The sequence below is a fragment of the Bombus pascuorum genome, chromosome 5 (genome assembly GCF_905332965.1).
Source record: "Bombus pascuorum chromosome 5, iyBomPasc1.1, whole genome shotgun sequence".
Lineage (NCBI taxonomy): Eukaryota > Metazoa > Arthropoda > Insecta > Hymenoptera > Apidae > Bombus > Bombus pascuorum.
Genome location: NC_083492.1, coordinates 6561608 through 6579194, shown reverse-complemented (window position 1 = coordinate 6579194; position 17587 = coordinate 6561608). Strand labels below are relative to the sequence as shown.

The 17587-nt window shown below is 35.2% G+C and overlaps 1 protein-coding gene across 2 annotated transcripts in view; it reads right to left on the bottom strand.

Annotated features, from left to right (window-relative positions):
- LOC132907435 (putative phosphatidate phosphatase) overlaps window positions 1-17587 on the bottom strand; it is a 59902-nt gene that overhangs the window by 38836 nt on the left and 3479 nt on the right. For both annotated transcript variants that reach the window (XM_060960550.1, XM_060960551.1), the window contains exon 2: window positions 3945-4096. In XM_060960550.1, coding sequence (XP_060816533.1) covers window positions 3945-4096 — 152 coding nt within the window. The remainder of the gene's footprint in view (window positions 1-3944; window positions 4097-17587) is intronic.

Below are 17587 nucleotides of genomic sequence, written 5' to 3'. Positions count from 1 at the left end.
TTCTCGCTTTCCATGTACGTATCTTTCGTGGACTGATGGCTCGTCGACAGGAGCTTGAGAAGCACGTCGAAAATATCTAGCGATATATTAGATCTACGCGGAGGATCGTATCTGGCAAGGGTGAGAGCAAGAAACAGATAAAGAACAGCTGTGGCGGCGGTGTCGTCAGGAAATTAGATAAAAAGATAGGAAGCTTTTTTTTTATTTCCTCGCGAGACTACCACTTGCCGACATCTCAACTACTTCGAGGAGCGTCACAAATCTGTGTACATCTGGAAGACGACAGGGTCTTTTTCGACATGGAGTACATTTTAGTCTTTAACCATTTCACGCTCGATATTTCACACACGCAACATTCTGCTTTCATATTGTAAATTCTCCGTGAATATTTACGCGAATTTATATTTATATCGATGTAAGTGCAGTGTTTTAAGTACCGTAATCGCTATACATCGAACACTTTATGTATCTTTCGCATGCTTGCTATTACTATTACTGTACTACTTTTATTAAGTATATTTTATGGCAACTAAGTGATCACCAACCAATATACTATATAGTATATTCCCACGCTTTTAACACTAGAACTACCGCACCAGTCAACTTCGCTGGTTTTACAATTTTATTTTTAAATTCCTACTTCGTGTTATATTTTTTTCAGCAATGATGTAACGACTTTCGCAACGATAACTAAAGGAATAATACAATAAATGTTATTTTGTTTTTTATGTATTCAAACTGAAAATAATTTTGTATCAAGGCTACTTATACCAATAGCAGTAAAAATGACCGATACTTGTAAAAGTGTAAAAGGATCCTGCAATCTGCTTATCGAACCACAATTAACCAGTTTCCTCACCTTGCACAACTTGCCACACGTTTTTCAAATTTTTACTGCATATCGTTCGATATGACGATATCAGTTATCAGGAAAATTACCGATCGATCGCTAGATCGCTGGATGCTAACGCTACAAGTACCACACCAGTGAAAACGACTGATTCTACAATTTTATAAACGTGTCGACCCTCGTTTACGGATCATTTTAGGGATCATCGTTAATAATACTAAAAATGTACTACGTAACATGGAATTCCTTTTGTAAGAAAGTAAGAAATCGAAAAATATAAAAATATTCTATTATTACGTATTTTTTAAAGACCAGTCACTTTCACTGGTTGTGGTAGAAATAGCTTCGTGTTAACTATCGGTAGTTCTAGTGTTAAGCTTCTCATGATATTCAGAGTCCATTTATTAGTTATTAATTAACTAAACGATAGGTATATTTGTTCCTGGTGAAACTAGCTTCAAGTTTTATCATATAAAATCTTGTTTTTTGAATAAAAAAGATAAATAAGAAAAGTAAAACACAATTAAAAAGGGGAATTTTGCAAAAGATAAGGAAATTATGAGAAGAAATACGTAACGTGCCAGTTTCATAATCATGCGTACGATTAATTTTGTTTACACGAAAGTTACTCAAACAAACGGAAGAAATATCGAAAAATATTACGATCACGAGAAAAATTATGACTATATAACTTATCAACGGATGTTATTATCGTCGCTCGTTGATAATCAAAAACAGTGGAACCTTCATTATCAAAACTCACATAATTCCAATGCTCTTATTATCTAAATATTTTATTATCAAACACTTTTTTTCCCTGATGACCTTCTAATTACATTTTTTTTCGACCAAGAAACAATCTATGCTTCGTTAACTAGAAAATTACTTTCTTTTTTTCAGTGAAATTTTTATATAATTCCGTAGATCTGAAATTCTTTTAAAATGAATCGTAGATGGTACGAGATTTCGATTTATTAAATTTCATTTCTACGATTTCCAGATAGAGATTACGATAACAAAACGGAATTATGGTTGAAAATCCATTGGCAAATTTTAAAGATAGCGTTAAATGGAACATTAAATATTGACATTCGTCGATGATTCACTTTGCGTAGAACACTGTTGCGTAAAATATCAGAACATTTAGATAACATTGGGTAAATTATGAAAAAATGCAAAAACAGAGTCATATTTTATCTCTTAATTTTTTACGATGAAACATAACTATATTTAAAGCTTATTTTCATAAAATTTTATTACCTGTTTCCTGAAAAGCAATTCGTATGCTTTCTGAATCTTTGTAGAATTTTGATTACTCGTCATTTATTTATTCATTGTGTAATCAATTTTCGAGTAATCAAAATTCTAGCCAGTTGTCATTTATTTATTCATTGTGTAATAAATTTTCAACTGGCTTAAGTTAATTACGATACACAAGCTGAGGGATTAACGACTATCATCTGAAATAATTCCTTACCTGTTGATTTTTTCCAAAAATATTTAATTTATTAAGTGATACAGATGAATTTTGTTTTTGTTGAACTTCGTAAATGCCAATTTTTATTGCCTAAAGGAAAATAAATAATCTGAAAAATTCAAGTGTGCTATCTTTCTTGTTTTCCAATCATTATTTAAAAAAGTAACTTGGAGTCTATTAACCGTTTACTTCAATAGTTGTGCCTCTTTATTCACTCGAATAATATGTATATTCTATTACATTCTCCCTACAATGAGTTCTTCTGTTGTCGATAAGATAAAAAACACAATAGTGGGCAAATGAATTAATAAATGGATATTACGAAGAGGCCTTGAAAGGGGAAAGATCATCGGTATTCCATAAACAAATATCAAAATCCAATTAACTGGCATGTAAATGCGGAAAAACTTTAAGTTTGGCAAACAAGAAAATATAAAATATTTCTTTTATCCGTAAACAACGTTGCAAAAATAAATCCAAAAATAACGAGAAAGCGTATCCACTAATCTTAAAATTAATCTGTAAAATATTTACTTTTCTTATTTCTCTTATTTCAATAACATTGTCGTGCCACTACAATAATTAAACCGAATTAAATTCAGAATATACAACGATAACTCTGGTAATTTAGAATTAGAATATCACCACAATATGCAATTAGTATACATATGTCGGAAATGAAGAGACGCCGAAGCCTTTCTTTCGGAATATTTGCGAAGATCCCCGATACTTTAATCCAGACTTTTTATTATAGTCGTACTTAAACAATAAAACCGAGAAACAGCTGTTTACGAGTTAAGTCAATTATGATTATTCGAGATTTATGACAGTAGGCTTGGGCTCGTAGCTACGGTTACGGGAGAGACGTGTACCTAACAGAGGTGTAAAGTAATTAAATAACTCTGCTTAAAAACAGGGATTGACCTGAGGAATACGGAGAGGAGTATATAAGGGCAGTTCCACTTGGACCGAGGTGCAATCCGATAAATTCGACTAGCCCAGTGAACACGTACATCGAGTTCCTAATCGCGATCGTCGTCCCGTTGACCGTATATTCGTTATCGAACCTAAATTCATCGTCATAGACATCTCGATCGCTCGATCATCTATATCACTTGTTAACGTTTGTAATACATTCCCATAAACAAATATCATCTGGTATAAGACAACTATGGACAACTCGCAGCAAGACATATCCGACATATATATAATTTGTAAATAAAATAAAATATAAAATAAAAACACCCGTGTTCCTTATAAAATTCCCTCGTTTACATCCTAATTCTTTCAAAGCAAAACGCTAAGGACGGTAACAAAGTTAAAATGCATAATCAAAAGAATCCTAAAAAATATAAACTGGCTTTTAAAAACCCTATTTGGTCAACATGGTAGTCAGCTGTTTTCGGCATTGCACGCATCAACAGTATCATTTTCAAGATTTAAATTCATCCTGTCGGCGTTCCTCACACGCTGCGTGTCCCCTTGTATGTTTAAGAAACACCTCGTACAAAATATCCCGACCGCAAGAAACACGGAAAACGATAGCGACGTCGTCGAGGTATCGTCTGACGCTTCTTTTCGGAGCAGGGAAATGAGAAATCGCAGCAGGTGACTCACCGTACATATAGGAAGTAAAAAACCAACGACGTAGAGCATCACGCTGGTTACAGTCGACGCGTGGAACGGATGATATAACGACTCGTCATTGCAGAAGAATCCCCGCTTGTACGGTTTGCCGAACAGGAAAAATATCAGCAGCACAGCACCCACTGCAAACAGAAAACGGACCATCAGATGTCGATCGCCGCCTGTGTCATTTTTATTCAATTTCTTTGATCGCTGATGACGCCACGTTTGTATCATGTCATTGCTCGCGAAGGCGAATGACGCTACGTCGCGCTCGCGTCACGCGAATTGTTTTCAAATGACGTCGGAGATATTGGCGAATTTCAAGGAAAGATGTTTCAATCGCAGCTGAAGTTTGTACATATGACCTCGAACCAGCACGATAAAATTGTACGCGTAGAATGCAACTGAAGAATTTTTCTCATCCTATTGAATTGGCTACTAAGTGATTGACAAAATTCACAATCACTTGCCAATCCAATAGAACGAAATTTTTCTGTCCGAGGCTTTGTTTTCGAGAGAGTCGAATTTGAAAATTTACCGAGTATACTTGAACATGATTGTACGGCAGAAAATCATCGATAGGATGTTATTCTACGTGTGAAATTGGTCGAAAATGTAGAATACAATTTTTTCATAAGACGCTCGGTTTCCGAGCAAAGCAAACTTGAAAATGTGCCATCCACGTGTATTGGATGGATTATTATCTAAACACGAAAAGACTCCGCTTTCGTGAAGATGCAACTTTAAACGGAAAAATTTTGTTCCAAATTTGTTCGCTTATTTTCGCACGTAGAATAGCCTCGTAATTATTTACTCCTGTCTAGTCGGTACTTAGCCGAATTCGCATATATTCAACGAATACCCAAAGTTCTCTCGAAAACTAAATTTAAAAGGAGAAAATTTTATTCTATATTTTTCCCTTCGTTTTTTCGTAAAAATCACCTCATACTCGCTTGTACATGTTACTCGACCGCACCTTATATATTCTATATATCTATAGGTGCATTTTTGCATCTTTCGATTTATCAGAAATGCATAAAAATCCGCAGTTCATTTACTTTCTACTTCTCTCAAAGATAAGATAAATCTAAATCAAACTCGAGGCGAACTAAGGACATAATTTTTTCTTTATTTCCCAAATTTGTCCAATGTGTGTTTGTGTATATATATATATATATATATATATATATATATATATATATACCCAATATATATATATATATATATATCTAACATAACGTGCACATTACTTTTCATGCCACTGCGCGTAGCTATTTATATGTATGCAGCACAACATGATGTAACGCTACACGACTGCTTGGAATACGGCTATGTACTCACTCGAAAGATTACTTAATTAATACGGTAAGCGGAAGAAATATGGTGAGATCATTAGATCAATAAAGCATCGGATGATATGTACTCGTGTCTCAAGTTCCGCTTGAGTCAGACTAGGATTTGATGTCAACGATAGTAGCGTTACACTCCAAATATTTTCTCGCAATGTCCTCGCACCCATAAGCTTGTACACTTGCGTTTTCCAATATGCAATTGCGAATACCGTTACGCTGTAAAATATTTCAATGTTATTGTTGTTGGTTCGTACAACGCACGATACGTACATAATTTCAAGCCAATTGTAAAAATAACTGAAAAAAAGAAGAACGTTTCGAGTTATTTCAAAACATTGTCTAAATATGTCTAAAGGCCATTTGTGAACAATTTGCTTAAAACATCAACTAAAATGAAAGCTGTGTTTGTTTTTTTTTTCAATTTTTAGATTTCTATCAGATCCTCGTTATCATTAGATAGATTTTCCATAAACGTACAAAACAACAATTGACGCTTCCTTAAAGGAACGTGACCGAACTTGCTAATTTCGAGTGTCATCGTACGTGCATAAGTAGAAAGGAGATTTATGGCGCTCGTTGCGAATAGCGATACATACATCGTCCTTGACATAAACGAGACATCATCGTATTACGCGATGACTATCCGTGTAATGATAACTAAATTTGTTGCTCGTGCGCTAACTACGGTACTGCGCGGTTCAAAATATGTGCGCTCCTTCCTTGTTTGACAATCGTCCGACAGCACGTTTGACATTTTAATTGATGTGCGAACATGACGAAACGTTAAACTGTCGATCGAAGGTTTATTATTCGATTGACGCTGATGCGCGAAAAATGTCGAAACAAACAGGTACAACATTTATCTTTCGCTGTGAAACTTTAAACAACACGACGACGTTATAACTTGAATCGTAATGTACGTTGCAACTCGTGATTCATATTTGATATATTTGGATAGCGTTCTAACACTAGATACACGACCGAACTTTGCAAGAAAATTTTTTTAACAAAGACACAAAGTTCGAAAACTTTGGAAGATTGAATTTAAAGAATTTAAAAAATTTCGCCTTAAAATTTCTTTATCGTTCGATTATCTTCGTTGATTCGTACATCTTATTGGAAATATGCTTACGTTTGTTACCAGAAATCTATCGCAAAACTTCCCAACATCGTATCCTCAATTTATATCCTCAACGATCTTTCCTATGCTTATCATCGCTGTCGCAATTGCCACGAGTGATGGATAAAAAAATCCCTACAAAACACTTAATCAAAACCGCCTAACTACCGGCGTCTCCTCTCACCTTGTACGAGCTTAGAAACGCCACGTTGAAAGATTATACAGCACATTAAAAGGCACACCCTGTTTCAACGGAACGTACGTAAGTACAACTTTATCAGTTGCGATTACTGGCCGAACCCAGGCATAATAAGTCAACGAGTCGATTTTCATAATTCGCCGATCACCAACGCAGTTGCGTCACATTTCAGCCAGATATCGAGCAGAGATTACCGGTTGCGTCGATTCGATTTTTCTTTTTTCACCCGGACGTTTCCACAAGCGAGCGGACGATCAACCGTGGCTACGATAATTCGAAAATTGAACAGCAGTTCTCTTATCTGTCGCGCATTGCGTTTGCCGCGCAACGAGTTTCCATAATTTTCGATAACCATGGATCGATAAGCTACCGAGGTTCCGTCGTTCGCGCTATCTATCGCTACTATCTAATATGAGATGGCAACACGAGGCGAAAAGGGGCGGAAAAATCAGGAATAAACCGGCGTGGTGAAATTACGGCGTAGCAGCCGGTGCAACACTGACGCTGTTATCCTTCGCTGTTTATTCGATGAAAATCGTGAGATGCCTCGCCTCCGCTACCTGGAAATACCTCGGCTCGACCGAGTCAGCTATTAAGATAATTGTCAGGCTCGCTTTTAAGCAAAACGAGGCAATACGGTGAGCAGGTTGTAACAACTGTAGCTACTCGCACGGGATCACACGTGGTCATTATTTATGTAGACGGACTACGCTCGAGCTCACCGCTGTTGCATATATTTTACGCACTGGTTGAAGTTTCATGATCATTCGCCGGTGATTGTGCCTGGAATTTATTGCTGACCACAGGGGCAGCCGGTAATATTTAGAAATATGCGAGGTACCGTGTGTTTTTGGAGCTATTGGCATGGCGCACGGATTGCCTTTCCAAGAACTCACACACCGTTTTATCGCCTCGTTGAATAGCAGACAAGGGGTGAAATTTTGGTGGGTAATCGCTCCGACATTTCCAGTCGTTTCCAACGCTGTAACGTGCATTTTACTCTTGTTCCACTTTTTCTTTAACTTCAAGCTAAATATACTCCTCCGTTGAATTGTTATTTCTTGCCGTTTACGAAACTTTGAAAGTTCTTCGATCAATTGTACGTACCCGTTGATGAACTTTGCGATCGCAAGTAAAATTAACACATCGTCGCCCAGCGTGTTTCCTAAGTTTAAGTTTCCTGCGGGGCCCAAATCCGACCGCCGGTACGCAGAATGTAAATAGAGCGACAAACAGAAATTCATCGTTTATCACCTTCGATTCATTGTAAAGAAAAGATTATTTATTTCTGAAATGGAGAAAGCGACAAGCTTTCCAGTTAGAGTATTCCGAGGGATTTCATGACAGATATCTCAGATCTTTCATTTAGTCAAGAAGCATACTTGTGAGACGTACATCAGTGATTTTTTCATCCTCAAAATGTTCAGTAAAATATATTTGAATATATTTGAAAGTGAAAATATATTTGAAAGTGAGGAGAGTAGCGATGACGGAGTCTATAACTATTGTTCGAAGTGCCCAAGATCACCCCAAATGTGTTTGGAATGTTTTAACGAATACCATGCGATATAGAATAATGTAACATATTATCCAGAATATAAATTAATAAAAAGTATGGTATAATATATTTTTAATATTTTTATGTTGTATATCCTATATATAATATCGTATATTTAATTAACTCGAACAAGAAGAGCGTCACCATACTTTGGTGACGGGATCCCCACGGAAGTATACCCGTCGCATAGATAAGTGCGACGTGGCGACGAACGTGTTAAGCACTTTGAAATTACAATATCGTAGCGATAATCGCACCGATATAACGACCTAATCATATTACCCAAGTTGAAGATTATTATAACGATGATTGATCCTACAAAGAAGTAACGTCTACCGAGACGATTATCTGCAGAATTTTCCAGCTTAATCTTTCCGAGGAGGAAGCTCCACGCTAAAAAATGTTATTCCCCGTTTTCACAAAGGATAAGTAGCTTATACACGTTGGACTTCGTACAATAGTACCAGCAAGAGTAATTTATTTTTTGAGAATTGCATATTGGACACTTATTTTATAATTGTTGGAATACAACGATATTTCACGCGTAGGCACAATACCCTTACACAGCCCCAACCTAACCCACACAGGCATTTAAACAGGCCACTTACACAGGTCATACTCGTTACTGTATAGAGGGAAGGGTTCAAAGTATTTAACGGATCATGGGTCACTACCTAAGGCTAGTCTGAGAGTAACTGGCCAACAATCAACAATTCTTGTATACGTCGTTAATTATATCACTCGCTTATATACATCAGGTTCTGTAATTCTGTTTAATAAACATCACTGAATATTATCTCAACATAAACATTGTGTCTTCCACAGATTATTAATCTTAACTTCAAGATTAAATTCTAACAATAATTACACTTTTATAATTTAGAAATTAATAGAAAGTGGAGTTGATCGATCTGCCTCGATGCGCTACGTAGTGTCGTTCCGTCATTGCGTGACGCCCTGTATAATTAAATTACAAACTGCGCGTGACAATATTCCTTGAACATAAACGAATCGGAATCGAACGTAAAATAGAATTCGAACTAAACGTAGAATTCGCGTTAAATTGGAACTAAACATAGTAAGAGGGCGACCATTGAACTAGCACGAGTTGATATATTCTTAACGTCTTATTACGTCTGTTACTATTTTAATCGCGAGTTGAAGGAAGTTGATTTGACTGGGAACAATGAAAAATGTGAAATTCGTTAGAATAAAGTTAAACTTCGAACTATTCGACAGCCGTTAACGATAATCAACGATAATTATCGCGCGTTCTCTGTCATTCGTCTAATTGGGTTGCATGCTTATCTGAACCACTATACTCGATGTCGTAACATCCGTTCTGGATAAAAGTACTCTATTTAGAATTTTAATTAACGCTCTATGGTAAATGTAACAAGCAAAAACTGGATAAATGCTTCCATTAATTCTCCGTTACGCGTGTACAAACTTGTTTGTTCTGTTGTTCGTGAAAAATTGAAATCATTGATATAGATAGTCTCAACGCTTCGCAGGCGGATAACGAGTTTTAACTCCCATTCGATTATCTAGACGTAAAAGGCGAGAAAAGAGAGAGAGAGAGAGAGAGAGAGAGAGAGAGAGAGAGAGAGAAAGAGAGAGGTTTCGAATTAAATTAAACCGAGCTACAAATTATTCTATTCATTTGCTTCTCCTTATTTATGCATGAATTATTCAGGAATTATGCGTTATCGCTTTGATCCTCTTTTTAAGTGATTTATTTATGAAACGCACAAGTTCGAGAAACGAATTTTTTGTAGAAATATCGCCATTGCTATCACAATATTATTACAAGTGGAGTAATATCCAACTCCCAAACGTACATGCGTTCCTCCAACTTACATAACGTCGCATATGTTTAACAAAAAGTACACACGAAGATAAGAAAGATATTACCCACTCGTAAATAGAGTCATCATTTTCAAACCTAAATCGTTTATATACAATCGTCACACGTTTATCAAATTTAAGTAATCACCAACGTTAAATTAATCTGAGAAAAAAATACACGTATCACAATCACGATCGTACGTGAAACGTGCAATGTTACTTAAAAATCGTACACTTTAATATTTGCAATATCCTTGTTTATAAATTTTATTTATTACATGATACAAATTTGAAAAACAATGGCGAGTTCTATACGATTTGAAATACATTTAATTTACCTTTGATACATCGATCTTTCTCTTTCTATTTATTACACGTTAAAAATAAATATATATACATTTAATGTAATTTAATTTTATACACAAACAATAAAACGTAAGAAACGTACTAATGTACGAATAAAAATCTTAAAGACATCGAGACGTAACTATTATTCCATTTTAAATGACACCGAACGTACGTGATCCAACTATAAACCGACTATGCTTTCTGTTATTTCATCTAACAATACAATGTGAAAGGAGAATCGCGAGCATCAACATGTTTCTCGCGTTTCTCGCTGCCAATAAACGTAATCGATACGAATACGAAAACAATTTGCAGTAACAGTATCCGTGTCGGTAATCTTCCTGGCTGTAATACTCGCGGTTCGAATGCACTTGGTGAACGCGTGTTATGCAAGGACTGATAATGAACACAATACGTGCGTATTATTCGCGATTACGAACGGGACGGGCATATCACGTACAGTCTAAGCAAAACAGATTTAGATCCGCCTTGACATCTATTTGAAAGCATAGGTATACCTCGAGCAGTCGTCATCGACGCGAATTTCTGCGCACCGGATGACTAAGCATCCCAACCATTTAACTATACCGTTGCTTCACGTTGCCATTCACCTATCTTTTTCATCGATCGTACCGATAATAAAACGTATCACAAGCGTCTCTGTCACGTTCTTCTTTGTATTCGAGACGCGAGAGTTACTCTCCGTCGTTCTGTGCTCTTTTGGCAATAAACAGGCGAACGATTCCACGATCGTCACCATGGCGAAGCTGTACGTCGAGTGACCTCGATTCTAGCCGCAACTTGCACTCAAACAGATACGTTGTTCAATCTCAAGGCTATTTCGTATAGTTGGAAAAAGAAACATCATGTCGCGATGGTTAATGGAGTTCGATTTTCAGAAATGTACAATTCGATTATATCGTTTGACAATCTTTTGCTTTTGTTTTTACACAAATTTTTGCAAATGTGGACGTGTTTAAATAACGATATTTATAGTTTCGCATAGAATTACCTTGGGAATTATTTGCATACGACTATCGCTTAGAATTCATTTCTAGATATGTTTGTGCAGAAATTTATGCCAAATTTGTTGATGTTAAAGCTTGAAATTTTAGTTGAAAGTTTTGGCTAGATTTATATTTAGAGCTTTATTTCGTTAGAATATTTTATTATTTTTCTTATCGGATAAGTAAAGATGTGGTAGATTACAGTTACATTGTAGGGATTGTTTCAACAGTGTTATCTTCTTCATCTTCTATTCTGTTTTGTTATATTTTATACAAGTAAATGAATATAACGTGAAACACGACTTGATGTGTCTAGCATTTCGAAAATAAGTTTGCTATCTGCCATGATAATGACTTCTACATATTTTATTACATCATAAAGTCGAGCCGCGAAAAGGAAATGTAGAAGTTTGCTGGCTACTACGAACATGACGGAACCATCGAGAGGGAATATGTTACTTTACGCACAACAAAAGAGACTTTCCACTACAAGTTCCAAAAATAAAGTAGCAAGCAATTTGTCACATCTACGTAGCTCGTTATATCGTTCTCTATTTATCCATTTTTCGCCATATTTTTATACGCATAAATAACTCAAAGAACAGTTGGAATAATTTTTATCTACGTATTATACGATTTGATGTACGTAAATAATAATGTAGCGTGTACTATTATGTATAATAATATTTTTATATTTTCGTCATAGAAAAACAACGAAATAAAGAAATAAATTGCTCTATCGTGATAATATCATCGACACACCTCGTCGCTTCAAACAACTTTATTAATTCATCAGCTTTCGATTATTAGCAGCGATTTATTTATCATCGTTTAATAATAAAACTTGCTCCAGAGCGTGTGTTTTAAGTACAACGTATCATCGCGTAATACGTGCCAGTAATTTTGTAAACTGGTACTGGAGTTTGAAGAAGAAGAGGAAAACCATCAAAGGATATGCTACACAAGTAGAATTTCCTCATCTTAACGCTACGATTGAGGTCTGTAATTTAAAAAAATGTTTAACTTTAAAAGCGAACTTTACCGATAATTACGTAAAACGTTCAATCATAAATATGAAATAAAACAAAAATACAATTCTGTAACTGGTTCTTCGAACAAATCGCTTTAAAAATTACAAATCCACAAACAAACATTCCAAGCGCAGAACCTTTTCCAACGACTTTGATCTTTTATCAGAATCACCTTCCTCTCTACATTTGACTACATTTCCCTATTACCTGTTCCCTTCATCAATCTCTACGCCCACAACGTTAAATCATCCTGTGAATACAAACACCCACATCATTCACATTTAAATAAATTCCCCCTATCCGAATACCTGAAACAAAATCCATCAACTAATTTCCATCTAAACGGCCGGACTCGTTCGGAATAAAGTACACCTACGTACACATTACAGGCGGTAGAAAAAGTATAAGCATAATTCTCTATCTTCTGGCGAGATATTCTTTTTTACTTGAACGCAACAACGATCCAGTATTTTATCATACGTTTTTATCAAAAGAGAAAATTTCCAAAATTATATTTAAGCGATGGCTTAAATCGGCTCAGATATGAGTACACTCAGTGGTGTATCGTTGTTATATCATTTAACTTGTGTCGTCAACTCTATATAATTTCTCGATTTTTACGTATTTATTATACAGAGAAAAAATCTCCACTTACATCCATCCTGCTGCACTGTATTCGGTACCATAACTGTACTATTGGGTTGGCAACTAAGTGGTTGCGGATTTTCTCATTAAGTGGTATTGACAAAATCCGCAATCACTTACTTACCAACCCAATATACTGTACTATTTCGCAATACGATGCAAGGTAAGCAAATTTGTTAGAACGCAAGATATCTATACACAGAGTGAAGTAATTAGCAAGATAAGAGTTTAGGAAATAAACGTAAGCACGGTGATTAAGATGAGAGGCAGTTATTATGATAAACAATAATTACAAGACAAGCTAATGACTCAGACCTCTCGAGATAGAGAACACAGCTGACGCGTAAATTCGCGAATACCTTTGCTTAACAATGCGCACACGTTTATACTTTATCGGTACATATGCAACGACGGAAACGTTTTAAACAAAGATATTGCAGGGTCAGACTGTTTAACGAACGACCTTTCCAGAGTTGAGCCAACTCTGTTATGTGGCGGCGGTAACGGTTTCGAGGCAATGAGGTTCACATGGTATCGCGTTCTCAGTCGTGGATCGTGTCCTTTTCGCCTCGATATTTCATGGCTCGCGGACATACTATTCCCTCGCGCTTCCTACTCGCGCACATCGCCGCAACACTCATCTTCCTGTTCCTCGGCTCGACATTTATCCACGGCTGTGACAGATAGGCTCACAGTGCAGAAATTGTCGAAGGAGGGGAGAAAATTAAAGAGGAGAAAAGAAATGGCAACGATCGATGAAAGAAAATACCACAGACGCGTCAGAATGACGTAGTATACACGGTGTGAGGAGAAAAATATAATGAAAGCAGTTGTCAACGATGTGCAAAGTGATTTCAGGATGAATTATAGAGCCGGCTAACCGCAAACGTACTGGTATACGCGCGATTGCTTACGCATTTACACGGATATTGCTCGTGTCTGGTGCCTAATAAAAACCGTAGATTTACCGTAGCAGTGATATCATCCGAGAAAGTGCAGGCGCAATTGGATTATTTAATATGCAATAATTCATCGCGTCTATGGTGAACCGAGGCGAAATTACGATATCAGTACGTTGCCTTTAAATCATTTCTAATTCTACGCTTGCTATGTAATTTCAAAATTGTATAATATTATAATTATGTTTTATATATCGCATATAATATTCTGTATAAATTTTATCATCGCGTATTAATGTTACATTGTCTAATTTCTATTTCTTTCATCCGCATTGCTACTAATTTTTTTCTTCAAAAAAATCTTAATTGTTTAATCGAATTTTATCTTTTATGAAAAGATGCAGCAACTTTTTGTTTAGAAGAAATAAACAGAAATTGGATAACTTGATCGTAATTTTGCTGGGCATTCTGTCATTGTATTTTACCATTATATTATTGCATTATTATTAAAATATCGTTTCACTGGATGCAAAACTGCTATCTTTATCTTTTTTTTTTTTTTTGGAAGACAAAAATCTGGTTGCTGCATTTAATTCCATTGCTTAGCAAAAGTTCGTGATAAATAGTCTTCTTGCAATCTCATCAAACAAATAACACGATATATCGTTATTTTGATCGCTAGTTATCGGTAATTTATGAATGTTCAATTTGTAAAACAACATAGCTGCGCAGTCAAGTATGGTACGTGTAGAAGTTTATTAATGTTACATCTTCGGAACTTCACATTCATTCAAGTATAAACACACGACTGATGTTTCGTAGTAAAATTAGACATCAATCGATCGTAGATGCATCCGTCGAATAAACATTTATCTACACTTCTTTCTTGTATTGATGTAAATCAATCTACCAAAATACACTTGAGGAGAAAAAGGACAAAATATTTCGATTCGATCTTTTACTTAAAAAATTAGAAATTTTATATCCTACCCTACCTATAGGTAAAAAAGAAAGAGAAAAAGACAATATTAATGTTGTTTACGATCGAACATTGTAATTTAAAAAATCCTCGAACAACCATTAAATGACCAGTATTAATTTTAATCAAATTAAAAAGAAATTATAAAAATATTTTTACTCTTAACAATGAAGAAACGAAAATATTTTCTTCCAGCCCAAAAATACATCCCAGTAGGAGTTGATAAAATATATGTAATATATTAATTTGCAAAATCACCGATAATAATTAAACTCTAAACACTTAAACGCAAAATTTCCTTTCTCATCTTTATTGTAGAAGAAGAGGAGAAAAGAAAAAAAAACGAGGTAATAAAGAGATAAATAATATAGAAAGACCACCCTGTACGCGAGAGGGACATTCGTGGGAAGTATTTAACACCGACTAACGAAACGAAGCAACAAGACTATCGAGAGAGTTACTGACCTTCCATTCAGTCATTGAATCAAGGCGATTTTGAGCGGCTAATCTGCACTTGCGGCTCGTTGAATGGCTTCGATCTACCATGTATTACAGGGAGGCCTAGTGACACACAGGTTCCGACAAAATTGCCGCTAATGCCCTACACACTGAACCGGACCTGTTTGTGCCGCTTAACGAAGTTTGAAAGGGTTCAGTTATTAGAGAGAATCGTAAAAGACACGCTCCGCTCAGTGGCCACCAGTTATACTTGGAAAGATCGAGTATAATACCCAGCAAAAAGTGAACAGCGCGTCAAAGAATACCGGCTAGGTGTTAAAAGGAAAAGCATCCTTTCGAATCTGTTAACTTTAATTGTTATATTCTTTAATATCCTTATATAGTTTGATTTATGATTTTTATATTTTGATATTTCTCAAGTTCAAAGTTGTAAATTTAAAATTAATTAAATCGATAATGTCTTTCCCTTTAAACTTCCTCTTTATATTTAGATTCTAATTGTCATTTTCATTCGATTTTATTAAATCTAGATTCTACATTGTAGCGAGGCAAGAATAAGAAATTTTTTTAGACGTGTATTTATTGATCCACATCGATCATAACACGATATTTATCCAGACATCAGTCAGACAGTTCGCACATCGGCATTATTTATTTACAAAGTCATCAAAGACCATACACCACTATTAGATCATGCTAATTCTTGCTCTACTTACAGAACAATGAACAATCCGTTGAGACTGACTTTTATTTTAAATTACTTTCATCGAAGCAATATCAACGTGTCACTGAAAATTTATTGAAAATTTATGAAATTGTTAACATACCATTATGAGTTAAACGATAACATTTCTTTAGACTGTGTATTATATATGCGTATACTTTTTAACTCTCGTTTTCTTTAATATATTACTAACTTATTGGCCCGGTAACTTCTTCCATAATGGATTTATGAAAATACATTTTTCATTTTCATTTATCGACTACCTTCCTCCCTCGTCACAAGCAACAACATAAATACATAATCACATAGTGCCTCCGCCTATTTCCATCGTTATACATACATTACACGCGTACCAATTATTTTAATTTTAAAACACACTCCTATCTTAAATCAACATCCTACCTCCCATAGCATATACTTCAATATATTTAATAATATAATAACAGCCTACACACTACAGAATATATTATGTTATTACAATATCCAATAAACTATTACTATATAGTATCCAATAAATATTTCAATCACTGAGTTATAGGTATTCCAGTCATTCAGGAAAATGGATAATTGAGGAAAATCGATGTCTTAAAGATGCAGATACTACTAAAGTTGTAAAACTTACATAAATCAACAAAATTGTCATGAGAAATTACAAATTGGTCCTTTCAACTGCCCTAGCAGGTTCAGTGTTAAACAAGGGGAACCTCAATTAAACAATTATGTATCTAATAAAAACAGAGATCCGCTATTATTCTCAATATGATTTCAAATTTGCCGCGGCTATCGTAACTCGCCTATAGCTGTCGTTGACATCGATTCATTAACAACAATTGATCACGATACATTAAAATATAGATTTTTATGAAAGAAAGAAGAAAGAAAATGAAGCAACCTGCGCGATTCAAGCTTATTCACATGTTGAATTCGAAGACAAACGCGCAAACAACGGTGGAACAAATAGACACCTGCGAGCAACTTTCGAGACGAAAATGCCCTCGGCCTACTTCCCGCCATGAATAATACTCATTTTTGTATTATCTGGTTTTCATCTGTGGCCAGTGGACGGTCGCGTTTCTCTTTGTCGAATGAGAGGTACATAATACTTTGTCTCTTCTCTTTTACTCGTGACTTTTGTGAACCATGCCTTCCAAAAACGTGAACTTAATTTCAGAAGTGAATTATGTACACTATTCCAACTTATATTAAACTATACACATATGAATCTGTGTATTGAGGTAATGTCGTTTTTACGAACGAAACATCTGAAAATCGAAATGCATATACTTTTAGGAATCTATATATTTAATTTTAATTATTAATTTTAATATAAACGGAACATGCATCTACTACAAACGCAGTCTAAAACACAGAAAAAGAAGAAAAAGAAATGAATACGAAAGTATGTTGTTGTTTAACCTTATAATAGTATAGCACCAGAGAGATTAGGTTAAGTTACCAAGCA